Raw genomic sequence first — 19,081 nt, 5'->3', positions numbered from 1 at the left:
ATGAGAGATAGTGCGTTATTGTTGCCAATTTGTTTCCGATTACCGATTTGATTCGGTTGGATTGCTTTGCAACTTTCTGTGAGTAATTTCAAATGTTGAAGGCAGTACCGCTAGATTTATAGATAGATATTTGCTTTTTACACTGCTAGGCTAACCCCCATTCCCCTTTTTATCAGGTTGACTAACAATCAAAGTGGCCTTCCCAGAGCTCAGCATCCGATGCTTATAAACCAATTCCCTCTTCACAAGGTAATGATAATTGTGATATTTTATGAATTTTATTCAGTTAATTCGCAAGCAAAATACTTAGAACTTCCATCTTAGAAAAGACTGAAAAAGATATAGGGCTTTTAATCTTTAAAAAGATTGTCCAAAACAAAAATTTTAGAGCTGGTACCTGGCCCACTTCAAGTCCACATTTGGGGGGTGCGGGTTCATATTCAAACTTTAGCTTCTATTATCATCATATGCCTTGACTAACTGAGCAAAGATCCCGTCAGTTTTCCCGGCAAGCGCCTTGGGCTCGCCATACTCAACCACGTGACCAGCATCCATGACAACCACCTTGCCGTAATCCATGATAGTATTCACACGATGTGCGATGGTCAGCACTGTGACGTCAGCAAATTTTTCACGTATGACCTGTTGGACTAACCGGTCAGTCCGGTAATCCACATTGGCTGTAGCTTCGTCTAGTACTAAGAGTTTGCATTTCTGCAGTGACGCGCGCGCTAGACACAGCAATTGTCTCTCTCCGACGCTGAACCCAGACCCAGATTCGCCAAGATGGTATTCCAGTTTTCCAGTAAGATTCTCAATGCAATGTTTCATTTTCACATTTTCAAGCGCTGTCCAGATTTCCTGGTCTTTGAATTGGTCAAAAGGGTCGAGGTTCCTTCTGAGACTGCCAGCAAACACAACAGGCTCTTGCGTTACGACAGCTATTGCCCTCCGCGCAGCTTGGATATCTAGATTCCCCAGATCCACTCCGTCTATCAGTACCCGTCCCTTGGGCTCCGGCATTCGAAATAGCGCTGCTACTAAGCTCGACTTGCCTGCTCCTGTGCGACCAACAATACCGATTTTCTCTTTGGGGTCGACCTCAAGGTTGACTCCCTCTAGGACACGCGTCCCCCCTTCCAGGTACTCTAAAGAAACGTCTTGTACGCTAAGAGCTCCACGGTTGGGCCAGTCGTCTGGCGGTAAGCACTGGCGGTCATAGCCTGGTTCCGAAAAGAGTTTAGTGTATGTGATGACTCGTTCTACTGAGGTCATAAGGCATTCCGCCTCGGTTGCCATTTGGACACCAAACTGAGCTTGTCCCATCGTACTTATAGCAAATGTGAGCAGTAAGCCAGCAAGACCTGGAAAATACAACAACATAGGGTAAATCTATATAACGACATAATAATAGATTTTCATAGACTTTGACAGGGGTCAGGTGACTATGACAAGGGGCGGGGTGACTATGGCAGAGGGGGCGGGGTGACTATGGCAGAGGGGGCGGGGTGACTATGATAGGGGTTGGTGACTATGACAAGGGGCGGAGTGACTATGACAAGGGTCTGGGTGACTAAGACAAGGGGCGAGGTGACTATGACAAGGGGCGAGGTGACTATGACAAGGGGCGAGGTGACTATGACAAGGGTCGGGGTGACTATGACAAGGGTCGGGGTTACTATGACAAGGTGCGAGGTGACTATGAAAGGGGCGGGTGACTATGACAAGGGTCGGGGTGACTATGGCAAGGGTCGGGGTTACTATGACAAGGTGCGAGGTGACTATGAAAGGGGCGGGTGACTATGACAAGGGTCGGGGTGACTATGACAAGGGGCGGGGTGACTATGACAAGGGGCGAGGTGACTATGACAAGGGTCGGGGTGACTATGACAAGGGTCGGGGTTACTATGACAAGGTGCGAGGTGACTATGAAAGAGGCGGGTGACTATGACAAGGGTCGGGGTGACTATGGCAAGGGGCGGGGTGACTATGACAAGGGTCGGAGTGACTATGACAAGGGGCGAGGTGACTATGATAGGGGTGGGTGACTATGACAAGGGGCGGGGTAAGTATGACAGAGGGCGGATTGTGTACAATAGGGGGCGAGGTGCGAGGTGGTCTTTGACAAGGTGGCGGGATGACTAAGAAAGGGGGCCGGGCGACCTACCAGGGTCTTGGATGAGGTAGTACGACCCAACTGCCACAGCAGTGACAAAGAAAGTAGAGAGTAGATCTATATACATCCCTAACCACTGCGCAGATGCAACGACCATCTTGAGCGCACGAGTCTGCTCATTTTGATTGCTGAAAAGGAAATCAATTACAATCAAGATCATTCAGTCTTCGTACTATTTTTCTAGGGGAATGAAAATCTGTTTTTTTTCGGAACAATAATCGTTTTTCTTATTATTTTTTTGGAGGAAGCAGAATTGAAAATGTAGTACCTGATTAACGAAATATGTTTCATTCCCAGAGAATCTGCCTCGGAACAAATTAAAGGCTCGCAAAAATAGGTAGGTTCGATGTCTCTAAAAACATATTTTGCTATCCTTACCTGATATGTGATTCCATGAATTCCCGTTCCATCTGGAAGGATCGTATTGTTTCTAGCCCCACCATCGTGTCGGATACGTGTGCAAATAACGGACTGCTTTCAATCCCTTCCAATCGCTGCAGTTCTCGTGCGCTGCGCAAATAAAACCTGCAACATGAAAAGTTCGATGTTATTTGGTTATCACGATAATCACTGTGCTGATCATGATGGTGACATACATGCTATTACGAAGTCATTGTTGATTATATTCATATTGTAATTATGATGATGATGATGATAATCATAGCATATAATCAATATAAAGATAATGACCAGGTAAAAAAATCGAATTTAACGTTTGGATGGGAAGACCAAATATGACTCCCATCCACACATTATTTCTAAAATTTCTGTCCGAAAAGGGGTTAAAGTCATCGCCCTCTTTCTCGTTTCCATCCCAGGAGTCTCTCCGTTCCTTGGGCTTACCTTACGATCAACCAGAAGACGATCAGGACGGGGATGATGACAAACACAAACCACACGTTGACAAGCACGGTCATCGTAGTAATACCCAGATACTTCCCAATGAAGTTTAACGTACAGTATAAATCATGCGGCAGCATATCATCCATGTTTCCCGTGTCCTTTGAGAAGCGGTTCATAATCCGCCCAACAGGGTTCGTGTCAAAGAACAACACCGGCGACTTGATGATTGAGACAGTCATTTTATCGTGGAGATTCACAGACGAACGAGACGTGGAAGTGATAAAAAAGAACGTTCTCAAATAGCTCAGTACCAGTGCTCCTCCGGCAAGACCCACGAAAATCCCGAGTGTCACGCCACTCTTCTGTTGATTGCGTGACATGTTAGAGACCTTGCTTAGCCACCAAAATGGGGAGATGCGCATACCTACGAAACAGATCGGATATAGCTTGATAAATTGCATATACAGCTTTACAAGAGACCACGCATACAACAAGAATCTCTTTTTTTTTTTTACTACGGAGTATGATTGGCTGGGGGAATTGGAAATTTCGGGGGATTGGGGTTTTCATTCTTATTTCCATGCAAAAAACCCCAGGAGATGGGGCTCAAAACATGTCAAACAAGTTACTACATTGCCTTTGTAACTGTAATAAGTAGATTACCGTATTTGTTGTTGTAGTACGATCTTTGGAAGTCCCTGCACTGTCTTGCTTTTTTTTTTGGATGCTAATCGCCTTCCCAGTCGCTCACAGACCATCGACACGAAGGACAACGTACTACTCCACGGAGTAGGTTGGGACTTGTTGATCACACATTTATATAACAAAAACATGCACCTACCTTCGACGGACAGGAAAAAGATGATAAGCAAGCCGGTGAGCAGGGCAGGCAGTCCCGCACGTAAGTACTCCCAGTATAGTCGCCATGTGACCACACCCATGACGCGATCCTCCTCCACTTGCTCCACGTCTTTATACTCTCCTATTAAATATCCCCCTCTCTCATTATCAGCCTCGCCCTGCTCCGGACCTCTTGTAGTCATAGACCGGGAGATCTCTATTTCCCTCATCATTTCTTTTAAAGTGCTGCTGTCCTTGATGTCATCATAGCTGCCTTGTGTCGTCACGCGGCCTTTGTTTAGTGCAACGATGTGATCTGCGCGAGGCAAATGCTGCAGCTGATGAGTTGCGAGGATTCTCAGCTTGTTTCCTAGCTCGCCCATGATGCATTCGTCAAATATGTGCTGCCCTACGCGTGCATCGACAGCGCTAAGGGGGTCATCCATAAGGAAGATATCCGCGTCCGAATACACCGCACGTGCTAAACTGACACGTGACCGCTGACCACCACTCAGGCTCACGCCTCGCTGACCAATCATACTGAGGTCACCCTTAGGAAGTCGTCGGACATCTTCCTCTAAGCTGCATACCTTTATCACTTTTTTATACTTTGCCTCGTCGTACTCTTTACCAAACAATATATTTTCCCTTAACGTCCCGGAGAAAACCCAAGGGATTTGATCGACAAACGCTACAGTACCACATAATGTAACAGACCCTTGCTTTAATGGGATTTCCTTGAGAATTGCCATGAGTAGAGCTGTCTTGCCACAACCCACTGGACCCGTCACCATCACCACCTGATTAGAGGATGCGCTGAGACTCACGTGGCGTAGGGTTAAAAACGTATCGCCACTCCAGGAAGCCCATGCATCCTTAAGCTCGACAAACACCTTTGAATTCGTCATATGCACATCCTCGCGATCTTTAGCAGCCCTAAACATCTCACACTCGTATCTTTTCCCTAGCTTCCCGGATAAGGCCTCTTTAGGTTTACAATCGTCTCGCGCCAACAAAAAGCTCTGAATTCTCCAAAGCGCCACGTTTGCATCTAACACATTGCAAACAGCGTTAGACAGACAGTACCCGACTGAGGCGGCCATGTTTCTTAATACAGCGGTTAGCGTGAAAAGCGATGCGGCAGACAGGTGGATACCACTGAAAGCTAGGGCTACAACTGAAGACAAAGTGGCTAGGGCTGCGACAACCGGGATATTCTCAAACAAGGAGGACTGGATCAAGACTTTGTTGCGTGCGTACTTCATCTCTGTTCTGCAAGGGTAACCAAAACAGTCAAATCTGTTTTTCTACAATGAGACGGATCTAACCTCTAGGATTCAAATTCTGTATTAGTCAACCAAAGGTTTCTGAGCAAATTAAACTATCGCTTTATGGGCACTCCGCTATTACGGATACCTCGCTATCACGGGAGGAAGCTAGCACGATGCCTAACGAAAGTAAAATACAAAGACATGACTGGACACATATCTCACGCTTTTATGGACTCTAGCAATTTGCGAACTATGAATTACTGCCCCACTCTCACTCTCATAATGGCGAGAGTCAACTGTGTTACCATTTTGTGTGTTGATACAAACAATTTTTAAATGCACACAACAGAAAATTATTTGGTCAGTTTGACCACGAAGGATCGCAAATCTTCAAGATTCGTACTCTTACCTTCGTAAATGACGGACTTCTTCACTGTACTTCCATTCCAAAGCATTCATCTTTAGGGCGCGAATGCCGGATATAATCTCATTCATGGCAGACAGTCTCTTGTCCGTTATAACACACTGCTCCTGCCGAAGACGCGAGAACAGCTTCGACAAACAGTAGCTTATAACTACGAACACAGCTAACACGACAAGCCCCGCCAGACCCTGCCAGCCGATTAGAAAGACGATGATAAGGACGCAAGCAGCACTGTCGAAGATCATACGGACGATATTCATGGTGTACATGACCAGTCTCTCCATGCGCTTGGCATCGTTAGAGATGAGGTTCATGATGTGGCCGTTAGTTAGCTTAGAGAGGCTGCTCCGACTAGAGGACAGGACCTGCGAGAGAAGGAAAAGTTTTCATCAGATGAAGCATAATATAGGCACATAAACATCACTCAGAATAAAAAATAGAATCAAAGGCTCTGTGAGCAAACTCGTGAATGCAAATGTTGCATTTGACTAGCTTATATATACTTTACTGCTCTTTTAGAAAATGACCGTAGTGGTCACAGGTGGATGACAACTCCCTTTTATATGAGTTAGCTTTAACTGGAAGTTGAGCACCGGAAGTTTACAGGATGATCTAAGGATTGCTGTGTTGCAAAAGCACAGAAAGACCACAAAAAGTTTACGAATGATCCATCCAACCATCCGACCATGACCTTTTGGAGCGCCCGCAAAGTACGCTGGATCCTCGAGCATGTCCGACCATCCGACATCCGAAGATCGAGTGACACAGAAGTCCCTCCAATAACTTGTAAATGCTTTGCGAGCATTCACGAGTTAAAAAGGACAACATTATCCTAATCATTATTACCATTATTCTCATCATCATCTTCAATCACTATCAGCATTATCATTATAATCATCATCTTACCTTTTGATAAATCATTCCCACGACGGCTGTTTTGATTCTCGTGCCCTTATATCCTTCCAGCAATCTCTCATGGTGAAATGTGAAAGTTCTCAACAAGTTACCAAAGCATATCCCTGCTAGACAGACTGCTATGTACCATGGCTCTGTGCGGTTTTCGGACTGCAGAGCCTGAAGGTACAAAAATAACACAACCGTAACTATAGCTGTGCCGAAACAGCTCAAAACCTTAAGTAGAGTGACCTTCAATAGGAAAAGAACAGAGCACATTTTAAGGACTGCCCGCCATAGCCTTGGCTGTCTATCGTGCATCCTTGCTGTTCGTATTTCTTCTTCCCAGATCTTCGTGAATTGGTTAATGTTAGCTTGGGCTTCGTCATGATCGGGGTGGATTGGTGTTAAGTCTTCTAGTTGTAAGTGGTGATTGCTACCAAGGTTGAGGATCCGGGCAATCCGACACATGAACACGTAAGAGAAGCAATTAGGGTCGTTAAATTGATTTTCATCCTCCTTTGATTGTGCCATTTTGTACTCGGCATCCCGTGAATAATACTTCTTTCCTTTTCCCACGTCTTTTCGATGGTCAAAAGAAGCCAGTCATTTTGAATTTACATATATGCGTTATCTGTAAAAAAAGGATAATATTATAAGCAGTGAAATCATCTACTGTTTACTCAAGGTTGCCTAATACACCCAATACACATGGAGTGACGTCGTCTAAAACAATTGAGGTCATTAGAGCTTAGACTATTACAGCAAAATTCGTTGTTGCGCGACCTTGGAAAATATCCAAAATCTTCGTCTCGTTTGGGACGCGTAGCCAGACACAAGCTTTGGGGTGGTTCTTCTGGTTTGATTGACTACGCGCTATTCCCAAACGAAGAAAGGAATGTTTGATTCCGTGAGGTCGCGCAACAACGAATTTGGCTATAAACGATGTCTAAAAGAATGCCATGCATACGTTATTTTTTTGTTTCTCATGGAGTGCTTAGAAGACAAAAGATTCTTTTGTCTTTTTCTAAATTCCCCTCATTATTAATCCATGACGGAAAATCATTTATGCATGAGGGAAATTTAGAACTATCTATTCCGAGATAATTTCGCTATTAATCGTCCCTCAGAAAACAAAAGAATCCGAAGTGATCATGGTATTATTTAGTTTAGCAATGATTCGACTGGAGTGATGTATTTGCATATACGTCTGGTCTAAAACAATTGAGGTCATTGGAGCTTAGACTATTAAAGCAAAATTCGTTGTTGCGCGACCTCGGAGAATATCCAAAATCTTCGTCTCGTTTGGGAATAGCCACGTAGCCAGACACAAGCTTTGGGGTGGTTCTTCTGGTTTGATTGACTACGCGCTATTCCCAAACGAAGAAAGGAATGTTTGATTCCGTGAGGTCGCGCAACAACGAATTTGGCTATAAACGATGTCTAAAAGAATGCCATGCATACGTTATTTTTTTGTTTTTCATGGAGTGCTTAGAAGACAAAAGATTCTTTTGTCTTTTTCTAAATTCGCCTCATTATTAATCCATGACGGAAAATCATATTTACATGAGGGAAATTTAGAACTATCTATTTCGAGAGAATTTCGCTATTAATCGTCCCTCAGAAAACAAAAGAATCCGAGGTGATCATGGTATTATTTAGTTTAGCAATGATTCGACTGGAGTGATGTATTTGCATATACCCTTTATGGTACCTTAAAGGCTCAAAATTGTGTGTCTTATAGTTAAAAATTCATTCGCAAGATCCGATCACAGAGTATTTTCTAGATTTAGCAAATGCTTGATAAATCACCTTTATATTTCTAAAAAATACAGTTATTCTAAAAACGATCGCTGCTTACTATCGTCTCCACTACATAGCCATAGCAGACCTCGATTTTTTTTTTTGGGGGGGGGTAGAGGGCGATATTTAATCATTAGGAAAACATGGGGGCACAGCCACGCCCCAACTGGTCATTTCCTTACAATTTCAAAAATATTGTGTGTGAGGGGGGGGGGGGGAGGGGTAAAGTGTGTAACGACCAGATATCGTGGTCGTTTCACGCTGTACAGTATAGATAGGGTAAAACCTAGACATAGCGATACTTGATATAACGATATTCTCGGTATAACAGGCCATCAGTTCTACACGTGTTCGGCCATGACACTACGGACAGATCCACTACGGCCTGCGTGCATCACGGGATCGCATGCATATGACCAACACGGCGCAAAGTATCATGGGTAACATTTAGGATGTCGTCTGAATGAAAGGAGATGTGCGAGGGGTGGCGTCTGTCACTTAGGGGGGGGGGAGAGGTGGCTGCGAAGTATTGTTGCACCAATTTTTTTCTCGGTAAAATTGCGAAAGAAACCCCTTAGAAAAAGCGACCTGCTCCGGTATGGAATGAGAGATAGTGCGTTATTGTTGCCAATTTGTTTCCGATTACCGATTTGATTCGGTTGGATTGCTTTGCAACTTCCTGTGAGTAATTTCAAATGTTGAAGGCAGTACCGCTAGATTTATAGATAGATATTTGCTTTTTACACTGCTAGGCTAACCCCCATCCCCCTTTTTATCAAGTTGACTAACAATCAAAGTGGCCTTCCCAGAGCTCAGCATCCGATGCTTATAAACCAATTCCCTCTTCACAAGGTAATGATAATTGTGATATTTTATGAATTTTATTCAGTTAATTCGCAAGCAAAATACTTAGAACTTCCATCTTAGAAAAGACTGAAAAAGATATAGGGCTTTTAATCTTTAAAAGGATTGTCCAAAACAACAATTTTAGAGCTGGTACCTGGCCCACTTCAAGTCCACATTTGGGGGGTGCGGGTTCATATTCGAACTTTAGCTTCTATTATCATCATATGCCTTGACTAACTGAGCAAAGATCCCGTCAGTTTTCCCGGCAAGCGCCTTGGGCTCGCCATACTCAACCACGTGACCAGCATCCATGACAACCACCTTGCCGTAATCCATGATAGTATTCACACGATGTGCGATGGTCAGCACTGTGACGTCAGCAAATTTTTCACGTATGACCTGTTGGACTAACCGGTCAGTCCGGTAATCCACATTGGCTGTAGCTTCGTCTAGTACTAAGAGTTTGCATTTCTGCAGTGCCGCGCGCGCTAGACACAGCAATTGTCTCTCTCCGACGCTGAACCCAGACCCAGATTCGCCAAGATGGTATTCCAGTTTTCCAGTAAGATTCTCAATGCAATGTTTCATTTTCACATTTTCAAGCGCTGTCCAGATTTCCTGGTCTTTGAATTGGTCAAAAGGGTCGAGGTTCCTTCTGAGACTGCCAGCAAACACAACAGGCTCTTGCGTTACGACAGCTATTGCCCTCCGCGCAGCTTGGATATCTAGATTCCCCAGATCCACTCCGTCTATCAGTACCCGTCCCTTGGGCTCCGGCATTCGAAATAGCGCTGCTACTAAGCTCGACTTGCCTGCTCCTGTGCGACCAACAATACCGATTTTCTCTTTGGGGTCGACCTCAAGGTTGACTCCCTCTAGGACACGCGTCCCCCCTTCCAGGTACTCTAAAGAAACGTCTTGTACGCTAAGAGCTCCACGGTTGGGCCAGTCGTCTGGCGGTAAGCACTGGCGGTCATAGCCTGGTTCCGAAAAGAGTTTAGTGTATGTGATGACTCGTTCTACTGAGGTCATAAGGCATTCCGCCTCGGTTGCCATTTGGACACCAAACTGAGCTTGTCCCATCGTACTTATAGCAAATGTGAGCAGTAAGCCTGCAAGACCTGGAAAATACAACAACATAGGGTAAATCTATATAACGACATAATAATAGATTTTCATAGACTTTGACAGGGGTCAGGTGACTATGACAAGGGGCGGGGTTACTATGACAAGGGGCGAGGTGACTATGACAAGGGGCGAGGTGACTATGAAAGGGGCGGGTGACTATGAAAAGAGCCGGGTGACTATGACAAGTGTCGGGGTGACTATGACAAGGGGCGAGGTGACTATGACAAGGGGCGAGGTGACTATAAAAGGGGCGGGTGACTATGAAAAGGGTCGGGTGACTATGACAAGGGTCGGGGTGACTATGACAAGGGGCGAGGTGACTATGACAAGGGGCGAGGTGACTTTGACAAGGGGCGAAGTGACTATGACAAGGGTCGGGGTGACTATGACAAGGGCCGGGGTGACTATGACATGGTGCGAGGTGAATATGACAAGGGTCAGGGTGACTATGACAAGTGTCGGGGTGACTATGAAAGGGGCGGGTGACTATGATAGGGGTGGGTGACTATGACAAGGGTCGGGGTGACTATGACAAGGGTCGGGGTGACTTTGACAAGTGTCGGGGTGACTATGAAAGGGGCGGGTGACTATGAAAGGGGTGGGTGACTATGACAAGGGTCGGGGTGACTATGACAAGAGTCGGGGTGACTATGGCAAGGGGCGGGGTGACTATGGCAGAGGGGGCGCGGTGACTATGGCAGAGGGGGCGGGGTGACTATGATAGGGGTGGGTGACTATGACAAGGGGCGAGGTGACTATGATAGGGGCGGGGGACTATGACAAGGGTCTGGGTGACTATGACAAGGGGCGAGGTGACTATGACAAGGGGCGAGGTGACTATGACAAGGGTCGGGGTGACTATTACAAGGGTCGGGGTGACTATGGCAAGGGGCGGGGTGACTATGACAAGGGTCGGGGTGACTATGACAAGGGTCGAGGTGACTATCATAGGGGTGGGTCACTATGACAAGGGGCGGGGTAAGTATGACAGAGGGCGGATTGTGAATAATAGGGGGCGAGGTGCGAGGTGGTCTTTGACAAGGTGGCGGGATGACTAAGAAAGGGGGCCGGGCGACCTACCAGGGTCTTGGATGAGGTAGTACGACCCAACTGCCACAGCAGTGACAAAGAAAGTAGAGAGTAGATCTATATACATCCCTAACCACTGCGCAGATGCAGCGACCATCTTGAGCGCACGAGTCTGCTCATTTTGATTGCTGAAAAGGAAATCAATTACAATCAAGACAATCAGTCTTCGTACTATTTTTCTAGGGGAATGAAAATCTGTTTTTTTCGGAACAATAGTCGTTTTTCTTATTATTTTTTTGGAGGAAGCAGAATTGAAAATGTAGTACGTGATTAACGAAATATGTTTCAGTCCCAGAGAATCTGCCTCAGAACAAATTAAAGGCTCGCAAAAATAGGTAGGTTCGATGTCTCTAAAAACGTATTTTGCTATCCTTACCTGATATGTGATTCCATGAATTCTAGTTCCATCTGGAAGGATCGTATTGTTTCTAGCCCCACCATTGTGTCGGATACGTGTGCAAATAACGGACTGCTTTTAATCCCTTCCAATCGCTGCAGTTCTCGTGCGCTGCGCAAATAAAACCTGCAACATGAAAAGTTCGATGGTATTTGGTTATCACGATAATCACTGTGCTGATCATGATGGTGACATACATGCTATTACGATGAAGTCATTGTTGATTATATTCATATTGTAATTATGATGATGATGATAATAATCATAGCATATGATCAATATAAAGATAATGACCAGGTAAAAAAATCGAATTTAACGTTTGGATGGGAAGACCAAATATGACTCCCATCCACACATTATTTCTAAAATTTCTGTCCGAAAATGGGTTAAAGTCATCGCCCTCTTTCTCGTTTCCATCCCAGGAGTCTCCCCGTTCCTTGGGCCTACCTGACGATCAACCAGAAGACGATCAGGACGGGGATGATGACAAACACAAACCACACGTTGACAAGCGCGGTCATCGTAATAATACCCAGATACTTCCCAATGAAGTTTAACGTACAGTATAAATCATGCGGCAGCATATCATCCATGTTTCCCGTGTCCTTTGAGAAGCGGTTCATAATCCGCCCAACAGGGTTCGTGTCAAAGAACAACACCGGCGACTTGATGATTGAGACAGTCATTTTATCGTGGAGATTCACAGACGAACGAGAAGTGGAAGTGATAAAAAAGAACGTTCTCAAATAGCTCAGTACCAGTGCTCCTCCGGCAAGACCCACGAAAATCCCGAGTGTCACGCCACTCTTCTGTTGATTGCGTGACATGTTAGAGACCTTGCTTAGCCACCAAAATGGAGAGATGCGCATACCTACGAAACAGATCGGATATAGCTTGATAAATTGCATATACAGCTTTACAAGAGACCACGCATACAACAAGAATCTCTTTTTTTACTACGGAGTATGATTGGCTGGGGGAATTGGAAATTTCGGGGGATTGGGGTTTTCATTCTTATTTCCATGCGAAAACCCCCAGGGGATGGGGCTCAAAACATGTCAAACAAGTTCCTACATTGCCTTTGTAACTGTAATAAGTAGATTGCCGTAGTTGTTGTTGTAGTACGATCTTTGGAAGTCCCTGAACTGTCTTGCTTTTTTTTTATGCTAATCGCCTTCCCAGTCGCTCACAGACCATCGACACGAAGGACAACGTACTACTCCACGGAGTAGGTTGGGACTTTTTGATCACACATTTATATAACAAAAACATGCACCTACCTTCGACGGACAGGAAAAAGATGATAAGCAAGCCGGTGAGCAGGGCAGGCAGTCCCGCACGTAAGTACTCCCAGTATAGTCGCCATGTGACCACACCCATGACGCGATCCTCCTCCACTTGCTCCACGTCTTTATACTCTCCTATTAAATATCCCCCTCTCTCATTATCAGCCTCGCCCTGCTCCGGACCTCTTGTAGTCATAGACCGGGAGATCTCTATTTCCCTCATCATTTCTTTTAAAGTGCTGCTGTCCTTGATGTCATCATAGCTGCCTTGTGTCGTCACGCGGCCTTTGTTTAGTGCAACGATGTGATCTGCGCGAGGCAAATGCTGCAGCTGATGAGTTGCGAGGATTCTCAGCTTGTTTCCTAGCTCGCCCATGATGCATTCGTCAAATATGTGCTGCCCTACGCGTGCATCGACAGCGCTAAGGGGGTCATCCATAAGGAAGATATCCGCGTCCGAATACACCGCGCGTGCTAAACTGACACGTGACCGCTGACCACCACTCAGGCTCACGCCTCGCTGACCAATCATACTGAGGTCACCCTTAGGAAGTCGTCGGACATCTTCCTCTAAGCTGCATACCTTTATCACTTTTTTATACTTTGCCTCGTCGTACTCTTTACCAAACAATATATTTTCCCTTAACGTCCCGGAGAAAACCCAAGGGATTTGATCGACAAACGCTACAGTACCACTTAATGTAACAGACCCTTGCTTTAATGGGATTTCCTTGAGAATTGCCATGAGTAGAGCTGTCTTGCCACAACCCACTGGACCCGTCACCATCACCACCTGATTAGAGGATGCGCTGAGACTCACGTGGCGTAGGGTTAAAAACGTATCGCCACTCCAGGAAGCCCATGCATCCTTAAGCTCGACAAACACCTTTGAATTCGTCATATGCACATCCTCGCGATCTTTAGCAGCCCTAAGCATCTTTTTCAAGTCACCCTTGTATCTTTTCCCTAGCTTCCCGGATAAGGCCTCTTTAGGTTTGCAATGGTCTCGCGCCAACAAAAAGCTCTGAATTCTCCAAAGCGCCACGTTTGCATCTAACACATTGCAAACAGCGTTAGACAGAGAGTACCCGACTGAGGCGGCCATGTTGCTTAATACAGCGATTAGCGTGAAAAGCGATGCGGCAGACAGGTGGATACCACTGAAAGCTAGGGCTACAACTGAAGACAAAGTGGCTAGGGCTGCGACAACCGCGACATACTCAATCAAGGAGGACTGGATCAAGACTTTGTTGCGTGCGTACTTCATCTCTGTTCTGCAAGGGTAACCAAAACAGTCAAATCTGTTTTTCTACAATGAGACGGATCTAACCTCTAGGATGAAAATTCTGTATTAGTCAACCAAAGGTTTCTGAGCAAATTAAACTATCGTTTTATGGGCACTCCGCTATCGGATACCTCGCTATCACGGGAGGAACCTAGCACGATGCCTAACGAAAATACAAAGACTTGACTGGACACATATCTCACGCTTTTATGGACTCTAGCAATTTGCGAACTATGAATTACTGCCCCACTCTCACTCTCATAATGGCGAGAGTCAACTGTGTTACCATTTTGTGTGTTGATACAAACAATATTTAAATGCACATAACAGAAAATTATTTGGTCAGTTTGACCACGAAGGATCGCAAATCTTCAAGATTCGTACTCTTACCTTCGTAAATGACGGACTTCTTCACTGTACTTCCATTCCAAAGCATTCATCTTTAGGGCGCGAATGCCGGATATAATCTCATTCATGGCAGACAGTCTCTTGTCCGTTATAACACACTGCTCCTGCCGAAGACGCGAGAACAGCTTCGACAAACAGTAGCTTATAACTACGACCACAGCTAACACGACAAGCCCCGCCAGACCCTGCCAGCCGATTAGAAAGACGATGATAAGGACGCAAGCAGCACTGTCGCAGATCATACGGACGATATTCATGGTGTACATGACCAGTCTCTCCATGCGCTTGGCATCGTTAGAGATGAGGTTCATGATGTGGCCGTTAGTTAGCTTAGAGAGGCTGCTCCGACTAGAGGACAGGACCTGCGAGAGAAGACAAAGTTTTCATCAGATGAAGCATAATATAGGCACATAAACATCACTCAGAATAAAAAATAGAATCAAAGGCTCTGTGAGCAAACTCGTGAATGCAAATGTTGCATTTGACTAGCTTATATATACTTTACTGCTCTTTTAGAAAATGGCCGTAGTGGTCACAGGTGGATGACAAATCCCTTTTATATGAGTTAGCTTTAACTGGAAGTTGAGCACCGGAAGTTTACAGGATGATCTAAGGATTGCTGTGTTGCAAAAGCACAGAAAGACCACAAAAAGTTTACGAATGATCCATCCAACCATCCGACCATGACCTTTTGGAGCGCCCGCAAAGTACGCTGGATCCTCGAGCATGTCCGACCATCCGACATCCGAAGATCGAGTGACACAGATGTCCCTCCAATAACTTGTAAATGCTTTGCGAGCATTCACGAGTTAAAAAGGACAACATTATCCTAATCATTATTACCATTATTCTCATCATCATCTTCAATCACTATCAGCATTATCATTATAATCATCATCTTACCTTTTGATAAATCATTCCCACGACGGCTGTTTTGATTCTCGTGCCCTTATATCCTTCCAGCAATCTCTCATGGTGAAATGTGAAAGTTTTCAACAAGTTACCAAAGCATATCCCTGCTAGACAGACTGCTATGTACCATGGCTCTGTGCGGTTTTCGGACTGCAGAGCCTGAAGGTACAAAAATAACACAACCGTAACTATAGCTGTGCCGAAACAGCTCAAAACCTTAAGTAGAGTGACCTTCAATAGGAAAAGAACAGAGCACATTTTAAGGACTGCCCGCCATAGCCTTGGCTGTCTATCGTGCATCCTTGCTGTTCGTATTTCTTCTTCCCAGATCTTCGTGAATTGGTTAATGTTAGCTTGGGCTTCGTCATGATCGGGGTGGATTGGTGTTAAGTCTTCTAGTTGTAAGTGGTGATTGCTACCAAGGTTAAGGATCCGGGCAAACCAACACATGAACACGTAAGAGAAGCAATTAGGGTCGTTAAATTGATTTTCATCCTCCTTTGATTGTGCCATTTTGTACTCGGCATCCCGTGAATAATACTTCTTTCCTTTTCCCACGTCTTTTCGATGGTCAAAAGAAGCCAGTCATTTTGAATTTACATATATGCGTTATCTGTAATAAAAAGGATAATATTATAAGCAGTGAAATCATCTACTGTTTACTCAAGGTTGCCCAATACACCCAATACACATGGAGTGACGTCGTCTAAAACAATTGAGGTCATTGGAGCTTAGACTATTATAGCAAAATTCGTTGTTGCGCGACCTCGGAAAATATCCAAAATCTTCGTCTCGTTTGGGAATAGCCGCGTAGCCAGACACAAGCTTTGGGGTGGTTCTTCCGGTTTGATTGACTACGCGCTATTCCCAAACGAAGAAAGGAATGTTTGATTCCGTGAGGTCGCGCAACAACGAATTTGGCTATAAACGATGTCTAAAAGAATGCCATGCATACGTTATTTTTTTGTTTTTTCATGGAGTGCTTAGAAGACAGAAGATTCTTTTCTGTTTGTCTTTTTCTAAATTCGCCTCATTATTTATCCATGAGGGAAAATCATTTTTTTTTTGGGGGGGGGGGGGGGAGGGCGATATGCGATATTTAATCATTAGGAAAACAAGGGGGCACAGCCACGCCCCAACTGGTCATTTCCTTACAATTTCAAAAATATTGTGTGTGAGGGGGGGGGAGGGGTAAAGTGTGTAACGACCAGATATCGTGGTCGTTTCACGCTGTACAGTATAGATAGGGTAAAACCTAGACATAGCGATACTTGATATAACGATATTCTCGGTATAACGATGCAAACGTCCGACCCCTTGCATCCCATATCTCTAATCCGGGTTCCACTATATCATTGTTCCAGCGTATCTTTGCCAAAAAGTGAAAGACGTTTAGACTGGTAAGGCTGCGTCTATCAGTTCAGTAACAAAATCTGACAGAATAATAATAAAGATAAAATATGATTCCTGCTATCTGATAATCATATTGTCAACTTGTAGGTATTTGTATTATTATAGAACAATATATATATATATACCTTTTATATCTGGGTTGTTGTTGAAAACAAGAGAGCATCGCGAAACTCTTTTCTTAAATTAAAACAAATGCCTTTCAGAAACACAGTATAAAGACCCAGCACCTGAATCGATGACAAAAAAAGGTTTTCACGGTTATCACAATGCACTCACTCGTCCGATGCAAACTGTGTATTACCTGTAAACAGTTCATGCACTCACTCGTTCCCTGAGTATTACCTGTAAACAGTTCATGCACTCACTCGTCCGATGCAAACTGTGTATTACCTGTAAACAGTTCATGCACTCACTCGTTCCCTGAGTATTACCTGTAAAAAGTTCATGCGGTTACTATTCTAAAGCACTACGATCCGCGTAAAATCCATCTTATTGCCATAGAACTATGGCCTCTTTGCATTATTGTATTGTATTCAAATCTATCTTCATGAAATAAAGCACCCCCCATCTTCATGAACTCTTTTATCTCGACTTGCTCAATGGCCTTCAAGTGCGACTCCACGAAATCTTGAAAAGCCTGAAGCCCCATGTCTGAGAAATGCTTGTGTGTCTGAACTCTAAATTCGAGCTGAAATGTAGAGGATTATTCAGGTAGTTCGCAGGCCATCAGTTCTACACGTGTTCGGCCATGACACTACGGACAGCTCCACCACGGCCTGCGTGCATCACGGGAGCGCAAGGGAACGCATGCAAATGACCAACACGGCGCAAGTTTTCATGGGTAACATTTAGGATGTCGTCGGAAAGGAGATGTAATCTTTGTTTATCGAGGGTAGCATAATTAACCGAATATACAGTTTTCTAACATATGGCCCTCGGTTAGTAAGCACTGTCACTGGGGGTGGTCACTGCCAGAGGGTTTATTGCGTCCCCAGTGGTTCTTTTACGTCCCTTCGGTTCAGGTTAATGTAGTGCAGCTTGAAGAGACGGGACCTCCGGTTTAGTGTCCTTATCCGAGAAGACTGGAAACAGGGGAGAATAACTTCAACTCACTTGTGACACAAATTCGAACCAAGGCAGGAACCCTGAAAAATCCCCAGTTTGAGCCAGGATTTGAACCTTGGCCACAGCGGTGAGAGGCCGACGCGCTAACACACTTCGCCACCCGTGCTTCCACAAATGAAGAGATGGGGGGAGGGGTGGCGTTTGAAACTGATGGGAGCGTTTAGTTAGTTATTGTGTTGCTCGGTTGGATGAGGTGATTTGAATTTTACCGTGAGTATTTCAAATTTTGAAAGCAGTACACTGTTGTAATAGATTTTTTTTTACGCCACAGAAATGCAAATCTTATTTTCTTTTTTATCTTTGACTAAATCGCAGTGGCTTTCCCAGAGCTCAGCATCTTACTTCCACCCTTATTATTAATATTTAATATTACTATTTGACAATTTATTTCTCTATTTTTATTTTTATCATAATTTCTATCATTTTTACTATTTCATATAAAATATATTTATTCAGTACGGTAATGTTTACTACTTATTTGACCCTCGCGTAAATCGAACTCTATGATCCTAGCGACAACATCGCCGCTCACGAATGACCGCACAGGGCCTGGTGCCGAGTGCAAAGTGTTCCTGGTCACGAATAGCAGGAGTACAATACTCGCCATTCTTTTTCAAACTTTCATCGTCTTTCGGCCTCCTCCTTGACTCCTCCCTCTTTCTTTTTTGAAATCATAGGCCTTTAGATGATGATGGTAATGAAAACAGCCACCTCATCCTGACTAATCGAGTTACTGGATGAAATGGGAATACAGTCGTTTGACCAAAGGTTGTCATTAACCGGCTTTGCGACTACGCGACAAGCTCGCATGTAAGCATGGGTAAAAATCACTAAAACGCGTCTAAGTCTGAAGTTATGTAGTGGCTAATATATGCAGCTAAGCGCCTCATTAGTTTTTACCCATGCTTACATGCGGGCTTGTCGCGCAGTCGCGAAGCCAG

At 44.6% G+C, this 19,081-nt stretch overlaps 2 protein-coding genes across 6 annotated transcripts; both read right to left on the bottom strand.

Moving 5' to 3' along the window:
* Positions 1–259: 259 nt before the first annotated feature.
* Positions 260–7,377, bottom strand: LOC5517459 (ATP-binding cassette sub-family C member 4). Of its 3 annotated transcripts, none has more exons than XM_001637428.3 (8): positions 7,235–7,377; positions 6,461–7,082; positions 5,540–5,919; positions 3,861–5,131; positions 3,020–3,443; positions 2,555–2,701; positions 2,168–2,304; positions 260–1,364 (listed from the first exon to the last, which is right to left on the bottom strand). In XM_001637428.3, exons 2-8 carry the CDS (start codon positions 6,980–6,982, stop codon positions 448–450), a joined length of 3,798 nt encoding a protein of 1,265 aa, XP_001637478.3. In that variant the 5' UTR covers positions 6,983–7,082; positions 7,235–7,377; the 3' UTR covers positions 260–447. The 3 variants fall into 3 exon arrangements, with proteins under 3 accessions (XP_001637478.3, XP_048580614.1, XP_048580621.1); XM_048724657.1 differs by having other exon boundaries at positions 7,212–7,365; XM_048724664.1 differs by having other exon boundaries at positions 6,461–6,628; positions 6,701–7,363.
* A 1,739-nt stretch (positions 7,378–9,116) lies between these two features.
* On the bottom strand, positions 9,117–17,306 carry LOC5498920 (ATP-binding cassette sub-family C member 4). 3 transcript variants are annotated; one of them, XM_048724646.1, is made up of 9 exons: positions 17,141–17,306; positions 15,834–16,215; positions 15,594–15,761; positions 14,673–15,052; positions 12,992–14,271; positions 12,159–12,582; positions 11,691–11,837; positions 11,306–11,442; positions 9,117–10,218 (listed from the first exon to the last, which is right to left on the bottom strand). In XM_048724646.1, the coding sequence occupies exons 2-9, from the start codon at positions 16,113–16,115 to the stop codon at positions 9,302–9,304; spliced, it is 3,735 nt and encodes a 1,244-aa protein (XP_048580603.1). In that variant the 5' UTR covers positions 16,116–16,215; positions 17,141–17,306; the 3' UTR covers positions 9,117–9,301. The 3 variants fall into 3 exon arrangements, with proteins under 3 accessions (XP_048580603.1, XP_048580596.1, XP_048580599.1); XM_048724639.1 differs by having other exon boundaries at positions 15,594–16,215; positions 17,141–17,303; XM_048724642.1 differs by lacking the exon at positions 17,141–17,306 and adding an exon at positions 16,369–16,404 and having other exon boundaries at positions 15,594–16,215.
* Between the last annotated feature and the right edge of the window lie 1,775 nt (positions 17,307–19,081).

The sequence above is a fragment of the Nematostella vectensis genome, chromosome 1 (assembly GCF_932526225.1).
Source record: "Nematostella vectensis chromosome 1, jaNemVect1.1, whole genome shotgun sequence".
NCBI lineage: Eukaryota > Metazoa > Cnidaria > Anthozoa > Actiniaria > Edwardsiidae > Nematostella > Nematostella vectensis.
Note: the sequence above shows the minus strand (reverse complement) of the source record. Positions and strands in the feature narration are given on the sequence as shown.

What these genes read in the sequence shown, in the direction of transcription:
- LOC5498920 (XM_048724639.1), bottom strand. Translation starts at nt 16,115, where the DNA reads ATGGCACAATCAAAGGAGGATGAAAATCAATTTAACGACCCTAATTGC. An exon ending in GAAGTCCGTCATTTACGAAG is followed by an intron (nt 14,272 to 14,672) that starts GTAAGAGTACGA and finishes TTACCCTTGCAG; the next exon opens with AACAGAGATGAAGTACGCAC. An exon ending in CTTTTTCCTGTCCGTCGAAG is followed by an intron (nt 12,583 to 12,991) that starts GTAGGTGCATGT and finishes TCTGTTTCGTAG; the next exon opens with GTATGCGCATCTCTCCATTT.
- LOC5517459 (XM_001637428.3), bottom strand. Translation starts at nt 6,982, where the DNA reads ATGGCACAATCAAAGGAGGATGAAAATCAATTTAACGACCCTAATTGC. An exon ending in TGGGAATGATTTATCAAAAG is followed by an intron (nt 5,920 to 6,460) that starts GTAAGATGATGA and finishes CTTCTCTCGCAG; the next exon opens with GTCCTGTCCTCTAGTCGGAG. An exon ending in TTCATGGAATCACATATCAG is followed by an intron (nt 2,305 to 2,554) that starts GTAAGGATAGCA and finishes TTTCCTTTTCAG; the next exon opens with CAATCAAAATGAGCAGACTC.